The sequence below is a fragment of the Phytophthora infestans genome, genomic scaffold (assembly GCF_000142945.1).
Source record: "Phytophthora infestans T30-4 supercont1.684 genomic scaffold, whole genome shotgun sequence".
NCBI classification, from domain to species: Eukaryota; Oomycota; class Peronosporomycetes; order Peronosporales; family Peronosporaceae; genus Phytophthora; species Phytophthora infestans.
The window spans coordinates 1-10,794 of record NW_003307438.1 but is presented as its reverse complement, the minus strand read 5'-3'; the positions used below and the strand labels follow the sequence as shown (position 1 = coordinate 10,794).

The window sequence follows — 10,794 nt, the reverse complement described above, 5'->3', positions numbered from 1 at the left end:
ACGGCTCGGCTTCGGATGGAGAAGCACGGGTCAACGCTCGAGCGTGTGCGCACTCATTTCCGTCGAAAGTATCTGGATCCGAGTACTTTCGTCATCAAGACGGAGTGGGAGTCCAAGTGCGCGGCCAAGAGCTGCAAACAGTGCGACAAGACGTTCCAGGTGCTCTCGAATCGTGTGAACTGCCACGCGTGCGGTCACGTTGTGTGTCGATCGTGTGTCTCCAAGGAATCGGTAGAGGTGCATACCGTTGGTCTCGTCCCTATCCACGTCTGCTTCTGGTGCCTCGAGAAGGCTGGACTTCCAGCTCCTGCATCGACTCGGAAGACTCGTGCGAGTCTGAGGCAAAGACGCCATCAGTCGGAGACCGCCAGTGCGTTTCGACAAACCATATCTGTCGTCTACACCGATGTGGGTAGCGACGAGGACACGGATGACGGCGAGTGGGCTATTACGACCATGGGAGTCCCTGTTCGACCGTCACGGATGGCGGCGTATGTTTAGATGTCTAGAACAACGATCGAAGTTGTCTGTGATTGTGTAGTTGTGTATATCTGTCGAATGAGTCAATAGAACATCGTGAAGGTTTGTATCCGGTGCTTAGAAGCATTTCTAGGTACATGTATTATTACAAGTACTTCGAAGCTCTTTGCTTCGAAGTACTTGTACACTGCTACTACAGTAGTACTACATTCAATGTAGTACTACCTGTGCTTACATGTATTAATAGTAGTATCTTACAAATATACCGGTATTGTGATTTATTTGTTTTCGCGATTTATTTAATGGATTTCACAGTCGAGCTTTTCGTATCCTGCTCAACTTGACGGCCTATCATTACCGGTTGTACATGTACGAGGAAAGCCATTTGCATTGTGCCAAATTTCACCATGTTGAGAGGTTTATGCTCGACTTCTGGTTCTCTCGTTTTGTTGGAATAGCCTTTCGTCTTACTGCAGTAGGATGCGTGCCGGGGCATGATCACAACCATGACAATGATCGGTAGGGAAGTATCCATTCGACTGAGAGCTGCTATCCACGTAGAGCTGTATTACTAATAGTTTAACTAAGTTACTAAAACGTAAGGAGTAATGCTATTATAGATATAGCAGATCACCTTCCAAGAGCATGCAATCCGCCCCAGGAAAGATAAAGAAGTGGCCAAGAATATCGATTCACGGCCAACGGCTCAGTGAAGGGAACGGCATTCAATCGGCTTGAGTCAAGCCACACGCCCAACTTGTGGAAGCCACAAAAGCGCGCAAACACAAATCCCACGCCTATACTTTGGGCATTTCAAAACTTTCGGAGCCTCATTTAAGGTGAGTTTGGCATAGATAGATCGTTTTTTTCTTACAATCTCAAAACTGGTATTTTAAGGAGCTGTTTTTGATTTCAATTCCCCTTTCACATAGCTATTTGGATAGCCCAACCGATCGTTGGTGTCCAACAGAAAGCTTCGGCCGAAAGCATGATGATCTTTCAGCCCGGCTCGAGCAGCTATAACACGACGGGAAGGAGTAGCTCTCTAAGGAATACTTCTCAAATATTCTACTGTATTACGACGTCCTTTATTGAGAGTACTTGTACATGTTCTTGTTGCCATCTCCTTGATATGGCTCTGCGGGCTGGTACCTTGGTACTGGTAATCATACCTTACATACAAGTATTTTTAAAAAAAAGGATCTTGCCACCAATTGTGTTGGACACCACACGAGCGCAAAGCATGGGATGTAACCTATCGCGCTCTGTTCCTGGGGTGCTTTATGGTTGAGTCCGCCCTTTTCAAAGAGGCGACGTAGATAGTTTGCCGTAAACTCTCTCCAAAACGGCTTGAAACAAAGTTTGTTTACTGAAAACGTGCTGGTCTTTCTCGGGATACAGGTGGGGTAATCGGAGAGCGCTGTCGATTCAACAGGTGATGATGAACGCTGTTGATTAAATCACCCAACCTTGCAAGTCGTACATGTACAGTACCGGTACTTGCCAAGTGATACATGTACCGATACAGAGATACACCGATAGACATGAATACACTGTTTAAAGTACTTTTATTAAAATTAGACAGTGTAATGGATACCATCTGCTGGGTGGAAAGTGTCAATAGAGCATCAAAGGAGACGTGAGCACCGCATGTCTTAGTGCACTTCTGCTGGTTGGAGAATCCAACTTAGTGGTACAGTAGACGGAAGTCTCTCCGAAAGGTTGACAACAACTTCAGTAGGGGCTTGGCGGCGCCTGTGCTAGCTTAGCTTGCAGACAGCTTGCCTAAGGCAAGTTGCCTTGTCTAGCGTTGCATCTTGACGCTCGCTGGACAGCACATCCGCAGGAAAAGAGCAAGCTGCTCTGATCGGTTTCATCATCATGCTCACAAGCGAATCCGCTGTCTCAGCACACAGACCGTGATCCGCAGGGGAGACCATGAGCGCCGCCCAAGACGGATGGACAACGTCTCCAACGGCCACAAGCTGGGGAGTGAGCAGCAGCGCCAAGCTAGTCTCGAAGCCGTCGCGGCAGACTGCAAACCAAAGCGCCACCAACTTTGAGGAAACTCTTCGGCCGTTCGACCAGACCTCCGGTGCCTTTCCGCAGACCAAGAAGCCGCTCGAACGGACCAAAAGACCGCCACAACAGCCCCCACAGCCGTCGCAGCAGCATTCACGGCCGATACAGCAAGATATACGGCCATCCCAGCGAAGGGGTTCGCGTCGACATGAGCCAGTGAGCCAGCGACAGCCTCGGTCGACTCAGCAGACTCCAGAGGCACCTCGACGACATTCGCAACACGAGATTCGGCCTCCACGACAAAACCCTGAACGGCGTGAGGCCTTCGGACACTTCTTAGACCCCCAGCTAGCTCTGAACCAGCGTCAAGATGGTCGACAGCCCCGTCGACAGTCTGACCGGCCTCTGCGTCCGTCACGCCCGGTCGGCACTGATTCCGGTGGTACTGAAGCAAGCCAGCCTCGCCGACAGGTTCTTGCTGGCCGAGAGCGCTCCATGCAACCCGGCAGCGGTTCTCCTGTGCAGCCCCCGCGCTCGTCACAGAAGATTTCGAGGCACCGTAGCGATAAATCGGCCAGTAGCGGTAGTTCCAGCAGTACTGACACGTACATTGAGTTGTCGCCTGTCCGTCGTCGCGAGATAATCAACCGCATGACGGAATCTGTGCAGTACGTGATGGCGTCGATGCTGTCGGATAACTCGAGCAGCGTGCAGTGGAAACCCAAGCTTCGTAAGAAGGATATTTCATACTTTATGGACGAGAGCAGCGTCAAACCCGGACAGACGCGCTTCTGTTGCGTGAGCCACTCGCACGCGACGGTGGACGAGATTATGAAACTCTTCGTGGTACCCGACGCCGACTCCGTGGTACGGAACAACCGCGTGTTGTCCGACAGTCTGCTGGAAGCTCGAGTCCTGTCAGTTCTACGTCGACCAACAGATAAGCGACCTATGAACTCTATGTACGTTCGATACTCCAGCTACCAGGCGCCTGGTTTAATGGTAAACCGAGAGGTTTGCCTTGCAGTGGCCACGGATATTATCCACCAAGCAGACGGATCTACTATCGGCTACTGTCTGTGGGATTCCATCGACGACCCGGAGTTTGCTGAAGCGAGTAACAAGCCAGGTCTCGAGCCCAGTACAATGTTTCGATCGGGCTTTTTCCTTCGTCGTTCAGGTAGACGGTCGTCATCGAACAACGAACAGAACTACACGAAGATTGTGTACATGGTCGGACTAGAGCCTGGCGGCTGGGCGCCGGGCCTCACTGCTCGCCTGTTGATGGAGCGGTTTGGCGATAACCTCGTGCGTCTGTGCTCGCACTTCCGTCGCAAGAATCTCGACTCGCGGACGTTCGTCATGAAAACCCAATGGCTGTCCAAACTCTCTGCCAAGAGCTGCAAAGAGTGCCACAAGGCGTTCCAAGTTCTGTCGAATCGAGTGAACTGTCACTCGTGCGGACACGTGGTCTGCCGATCCTGTGTCTCGAAAGAGCAGGTCGATCTGCACGCTGTGGGTCTTGTGCCTATGCACATCTGCTTCATGTGTCTTGGCAAAGCTGGCCTTCCCGTCCCTCCGGCTTTGCAAAAGACCCGATCGAACCAAGGGAGAAGACGGTTGCAGTCCGATACAGCCACTATTTCGCAGCTCACGACGCAAGCCCAGCCATCGTCTCAATCGCAGGAGCCCTATCAACAGTCCAAGTCTGTCGTCGAGAGCGACTTGATTGAAGAGGAAGAAGAAGACGACGACGATACGGACACTGGAGAGTGGGCCTTCACACCCTTGGGTGTACCCATTCGACCCTATCGAATGAAATGAGATCAAGACGAAAAGAAGTCGTAGTTGTATGTGCGTGACCCTGTTAGAGTTCGAGTTAGAAGGAAGGAATGAAAGTAAATGTTTCGAGCTCTAAAATTTTCCATAAACTGACTTCATTGACGTGTTTACAGCACGCGATAGAGTGTTGAACGCTAGTACTGCGCTAATCTAACGGAACGACTTATTGGTTCTTGGGGAAGATCTCCTTGTACTGGAGCAAATTCTCCTTGTAGCCCAGAGGCTTGCGGCCAGTCAGACGCTCAACTGTGTCCGTCACCTTGCTCATGGAGCCGTTGGCCAGCATTTCACCGCAGCACAGCAGGTCGCCGATACACAGCTTCATAGGGAGCTTGGAGAAGTCTCCGTACACGTCGGTGGGCAGACCACGGCCGAGCCAGTAGGCACGAAGCTCCTCATCGGGCAAGTCAACGAACTGGCCCTTGTAGCCGCTGATCGAGTTCATCCACTCGAACATGTCGCGGTCCGTGACAGCCTCGGGGCCCGTTACTTCCACGACGGTGTTCTTCTCCTGCTTGCCAAGGAGCAGAGCAGCGAACACGCGACCACAGTCCGAGATGGCGACGTACGCACCGGGAACGTCGTGGCTGTTGGAGAGCCAACGGTCCTCCGTGAAGTGCCACGACTGAGCGAAGAAGCGAGGCGTGTTGTCCTGGTACAGGTAGTCACGCTGGATGTTGTAGTCCAGACCCGACGCGTAGATCTGCTGCTCGGTGAACTGGTGGTCCTGGGGTAGGAACGGCACCTCCTCGTTAGGCTTGTCCGATCCGGCACCCACGAACGAAGTGTAGCACACGCGTTTGACACCCGTCTCCTTAGCAGCCTTAATACAGTTCTTCATCTGGCCACGACGCCCGTCACCGATGAGCCACGTCGAGATGAAGGCGATGGCTTCTGCGCCCTCAAACACCTTCTTGAGGCTGTCCACGTCGAGGTAGTCAGCCTGCTCGACAATAGCGCCCTTGGCTTTCCAGGCCGCGACGCGCTCGGGGTTGAGCTTGGAAACGTCCGAGCTGGTGAGCACCAGAACGTCCTCGGGCTTCTTGATCTCGACAGCGTGGTCAGCCGCGTGGCCGCCAATGTTGCCGCCAACACCCGTGAGCACGTACTTGACCATTGTGGATGTGAGTAGGAAGAGTTGAAGAGCTAGAACTTGGATTGGAGGTTGCCAAATACAAAGTGTGACTTGCAAGCTGCGGCGGATCCGAAGGGAGGGAGCGGATCTGTTCCCAGTTGCAAGGGCGGCGCCTGATGTCAGTGACACGGGAAATGACATCACCCGGGAGAGACTGATGCGATTGGCTAGACATAATTCCTTCACCATAGTGAATCCAAGCTATTTGAGCCGTTACGAAGGGCACTTCAACATCCACTTTTAATCTTTCGACGAGCAATTCTCATAAAAACGAGCACATTAATTAAACTGCTTGAACTCGCTGGCCAATTGAGCAAATGTAGGCATTATCATTGATACGTGTGTTGTAGTTTTAGCGCCTTGATGCGCTCTGCCAGGACTCCTGGAATTCCATCATCAGACATCTACAACGAGGCGTTATCACACTCCTGCTGGCGCTTTTTCGTGCCAACTTGCTAATCCTCGCGTGCGTGGCGGCGTGGGAAGCCACAGGTCTGATATTACTATCTCCGCAAGCACAATGCTCAACGCTCAATACGAATCAAAAGACAGCAACTTTCTACCAGCAAATTTTATTCATATGAAAGCTTGCGGGTGGCTTCTGTATGTTGTGGAGGGGTGTGTTGTAGACCGTCTGCCACTTTGTTTTAGTCTGATGCGGCATCACACTGAACGATGCCCCCGTTCAACACTAGTTTTTTTCTTCAAGTGAAGCCGCAAACACTTTTTACTTAAATACCATGTTAGCGGTATTCACGTTGTCCTGAAAAAATAGCCCTGACCTCAACTGGTTACGTAGCTTATGTCAATTACATGTACTGTAGGCTCTCCTTGTAGCCAAGGCTCAACCGTGTCCGCTCCTTATCAAGGCACCAGCACTCGACCACAAACTTCTCCCAACCAGCACCCGTATAGCGCACTCAGTCTCATGCCGGTATTTTTTATGCTGCAATTATTGCAATACATGTACCGGTAGATGTGAAGCAATATTTTTTTTTTACATTCAACCGAAGTATGCCCGAATTGGACCAACTGTACTTCGGTCGTGCATGCTCCGACTGCATGTCTACACTTGCGTTATCGCACGTGGTGATACACCTACATGTAATTGCCCTTTTTGGAGAAAGCCACTTTATTTTATAAAGTATGGTACCGGTAGCTCTCAAAAGACTGGAAGGGACTTTTGGTGATTTGAAGCTTGGATTTTGAATGCTCTTTTTTGCCTTTAAATTTTTTTTGGTTAATTTCTTTTATTACATATTGTTCAAAGAAATAGTCTGTACTGTACATGTATTAATAGTATAAATCGCTGTCTCTCATGTACTGTACATGTATTAATAGTATAAATCGCTGTCTCTAAGGGTGTCTAGGGGTACTCTCGGTGCTCTTATATGCGAAGGAGGAGGCGAAAAGGATACACTCCATACGACCATCAGCACAAAGCGGGTGCGGACGACGAGCGGGGGCGATGAAGCGGGTACGCAGCGGTCATGAGGAGGACGACATGGAGGAAGAGGAACCGCGAGACGCAAGAAGTCTCGGAGTCCAGGTCTCTGAGCGCCGCTGGCGAGATATCCCGCGAAACGCCAAGCTCACTGAGGCCGAAACACTTACGTTTTTCAGCGAGTTCAAGCGCGCTGGAGATCTCACCGACGAAGACGTCATCGAGCGCTGCATCTTCCTTGTGCAGCATGCGCCTCCCAATAGCTATCTGAGCTTACAGATCAAAGGCAAACTCGTTCAACTCATCAAGCGCCTCGAGAAGGTATGTGGGTGTTACTTGCCGCCACCTATGGAACCTCGGTCTTTGATGTTCTCTAACTTTATCTGTAGGTTGACGCACGAGAGCACTGCCTCAGCCGTGATGACTGTCTTCAACCAAGTGGCGTTGTCTGGAAGACGGGCGAAGAGATCGAGGCCGCCGGGCGAGACTGTTTCCCCGAAGACGTGATGATCTGCACCATCGACAAGGATCTTTTCAAGTTATGGCCATTGCTGTCGTTCATGCAGGGCATTGGCACGCTCCATCAAGTCGACGGTCGCGCGATCGACCTTGGGCGAAAGATCATGCATCTGCTTGACGAGCTGGGCAAGAAGTATCCCGCGCTCGCGAAGCTGCTCGATCCACCAACAGTTATCTTCAACCTACAGGCTATGAGCGTCAACCCGTCTGCAGTCGTCATTCCCGCTGGACTCGCACCTGGAAATGTGCCCGCGTTCCCTGGCGCTATCGGCATCTGGACTTGTCCATCAGAGTTACGCGCTGGTGAACTCATCGGCCACCTGCGTGCTACGCTCGCTCCTATCCTGCTGCCCGGCGTCGTCGCACAGTTTCATTATTTAAATGCACCCATGCAAAACCTCTGAAATGACAATCACCGTACCAGCGTCGTCACTCAGATCAGATAAGGTGCCCCCTTTATTCTACTACGTAGTAGTTATCAGAAGCAACGATATCAGTTATGAAACACTTCTAATGTTATGAACTCAGATAAATGCGGGCATGCCCAGCGTGGGAAGAAATCCATTTTAGAATTTTTTTTTTTAAATTTACCCCCAATACCCCATTTTACTTATTTTAATATTCTTTAAAAAACAAAAAAAAGATAGACACCTGGACACTGAGATATATAGATTGATCTAAAGCTGCTATCGCGGAAAGAAAGATGGACATAAAAGTGGACGCAAGCCGGACACAATGCCGCCCACAGCAATCATCTAAGTGTATCGAAACATAGCAACACCCCCCTGTTTCGATAAAGAATACAAAATAATCACACATGCCGCTAATGTGTAAATAGTGCGGAATTTTAGTAGTCAGACATCATAAAAAAATTATGAGTCCGCTAATGTGTAAATACTACAGGATTGTAGTAGTCAGACATCATAAAAACATATGAACGATAACGCGTAGGCTGCTGAAAATTCCTGAGTACGACATACATAAATAAGTGATGAGTCCATCTTAAGCGAAGTCTATATAGAATATACAAACATAACCATAGTCATACATATACGAAAAATGTGCAACTTTATTAAAAGCAACGTGGAGCAGTGTAAGCTTGCTCGCAACAAAGAGCGATGCGGCAAGCACGCGATTATTATTGATCGAGAGGAAATTATTGTCGGAGAGACTAATATAATAGAAGAAATGTCGCCTCAACCAAATACCCCAGCTATTGCTGATGCTGCTCGTACGCCAGCCCCATTGGCGATCAAGCCCGTCGAGGTCTCGAATATCGATGTAAGCAAAGTTCCAGAATTGGATGAGTCGATTATCGCACCGGTGATCGCGGATAGCGTGGTATAAAGAGGGTCAAAGTTCGAAATCGGAATTAAATAATTCGAATGATTACGCAGTAGAGATCGCAGAGGCAGAAAACGAGTTCTTCTTCGAGCAGTACATCGAAACGGGCAAAGTAAAGCAGTTCGACGTAAACGATACTTTTTTAGACCCCATGGATGTCATCGGAGCATTCAACGAATACAATGCCAGCAAGAACTTGGATATTAAAGGATCGGAAATGATAGACAGCAATGCGTACTTTGGTGGATATCGCTATTGCTTTTACATTCAAAAAGGCAACAAAACGCTTAGACATTTCTATTGTAAGAGCGAACAGATGATGATCAACATACCAATCATGATTGACGAGCTGAATGTTGCTCAAAACTGCGTTTCAAAAAAGATCTACGATCATCGTCTATACGACCTGTGTTGTTTGATGAAGTGGTCATGGTTTTATGACAACAATAATACTTGGAACTTAGCAAGTATGCTATACAAGAAACAACACGTCGATCTTGGTCTGATACGTAAAACTTATTTGTGTACTCTACAGACAATGACAGATCGGTTTGATCAAGCTGCCGCATTGAGAGTGTTTAACGATTGGGAAACGTGTAAGTATCATCCTAAATTGACAGAGTTTTATATCAAATCTATTGCTGATGCAGCTAATCCAATTGAATACAACAAGTGGAAAGCAGAATATGAACCGAAGGAGATCAAGGAAAAGAAAGAAAAGAAATATAAGAAAGGTGATGACCTTACTGTTCCTCATTTTCCGAAGTTTCATATCTACTACAAAAAAGGAGAATTGCCGCCAATCTTCGATTGTAAGAACACAGAAACGTATCTCGATGCTATCAATCTAAAGAGAGGAGCTGTCGCAATGGAGAGACTCTACAAGTTTATCAAGAACAACATTGCTTACATCTTGCAAGGCGGAAATGGAAACCACTTGACTAAAAATCGGGATGCATTTGGAGAAATTATGAAAATATTTGTTTGCTATTATCAAAAGGGCTCTTTTATATTGAGGGGGATCAAATATATTCTAGGGGTTTCTTTGTTTAATCGTCAGATGCCTTCTTTGAAATGAAATTATTTGCGATCTATTAAATTGTATTGTCGACTAGGAGCTGACAATATTTTGCAGTAATAGGGTCGCCACGAATTGCTGACTGTAATAAGCTGACGTTTGTTCCAGTGAAAGAGCAGGTAGTGATCTGTGCATTGTATTGACGACATTAACTAGACAGTCTTTTCTGAGCTCACTTTTTAATTTTTCTTCGATGCGCTCGTTCAAGCGTCTTCGGGTCTCTTTGGACCGTGCAGCTCTCACCATCTACCGGCTTAGGGCCGAGCTAGAAGGCCCAGAGCGCATGCTCGCCGTCGAGACGTCACGACATGCAGATGGGAACCCTTCGTCGCCCCCATCCCTTTTTTTCTCGGAATCTGAGTCTGAATCCAATTCGGAGACGGAAAAGACATCGACTCCGGATTTAATGAGCGCTACGACAGCATATTCAGTCAATCAGAAAAAGCGATACTTATTTTGACGAATTAGACGGCACTAACTCAGATACAGACGGTCCGTCAACTCCGGATATTGACGACCCTTTCGACAGTAGCTCTGGCGAATCAGAAGAGAATGGGTCGGATTATGAAACTCACGGAGGATTCCGACCAAGCTGATAATGAGGAAGACGTCGTTATCGAAACGGATGGATTTGTAAGCAATCCGGTTAACCTGACGGAATATAGTGACTAGTACTAAAAGGGTCCACGTGCGTAAAAAAAAGAATACATTCTCAATTTCTACTTCTCCAATGTTTAAACTTAAACCCAAACTGTCACTTTTTGTCTTTTGTAGAAGGCTGACATTTGGACGTTGTACGACTAAAAGCGACTGCCCTATGCCGCAAGCGCCAAGAGGACTTCAATCTCGACAAATATGCTTTACCTCACTTCTCAACAAGCAATCTGAGCCTCACCATCAACCACAGCAACCAAAACAAATTATCTCAAT

The 10,794-nt window shown here is 48.4% G+C and overlaps 4 protein-coding genes across 4 annotated transcripts; 3 read left to right on the top strand and 1 right to left on the bottom strand.

Moving 5' to 3' along the window:
- Positions 1-3,177: 3,177 nt before the first annotated feature.
- On the top strand, positions 3,178-4,326 carry PITG_21946 (uncharacterized protein; the record flags this gene model as incomplete). Its single annotated transcript, XM_002999295.1, has 2 exons — positions 3,178-4,051; positions 4,112-4,326. 2 exons carry the CDS (start codon positions 3,178-3,180, stop codon positions 4,324-4,326), a joined length of 1,089 nt encoding a protein of 362 aa, XP_002999341.1.
- Positions 4,327-4,490: 164 nt separating this feature from the next.
- On the bottom strand, positions 4,491-5,512 carry PITG_21945 (NmrA-like family protein, putative; the record flags this gene model as incomplete). Its single annotated transcript, XM_002999294.1, has 1 exon — positions 4,491-5,512. The coding sequence occupies one exon, from the start codon at positions 5,459-5,461 to the stop codon at positions 4,508-4,510; it is 954 nt and encodes a 317-aa protein (XP_002999340.1).
- A 1,397-nt stretch (positions 5,513-6,909) lies between these two features.
- PITG_21944 (uncharacterized protein) lies at positions 6,910-7,846 on the top strand (the record flags this gene model as incomplete). The annotated part of the gene is made up of 2 exons (XM_002999293.1): positions 6,910-7,244; positions 7,313-7,846. The coding sequence occupies 2 exons, from the start codon at positions 6,948-6,950 to the stop codon at positions 7,844-7,846; spliced, it is 831 nt and encodes a 276-aa protein (XP_002999339.1).
- Positions 7,847-8,501: 655 nt separating this feature from the next.
- On the top strand, positions 8,502-9,727 carry PITG_21943 (uncharacterized protein; the record flags this gene model as incomplete). The annotated part of the gene is made up of 3 exons (XM_002999292.1): positions 8,502-8,765; positions 8,866-9,614; positions 9,673-9,727. 3 exons carry the CDS (start codon positions 8,502-8,504, stop codon positions 9,725-9,727), a joined length of 1,068 nt encoding a protein of 355 aa, XP_002999338.1.
- Positions 9,728-10,794: the final 1,067 nt, after the last annotated feature.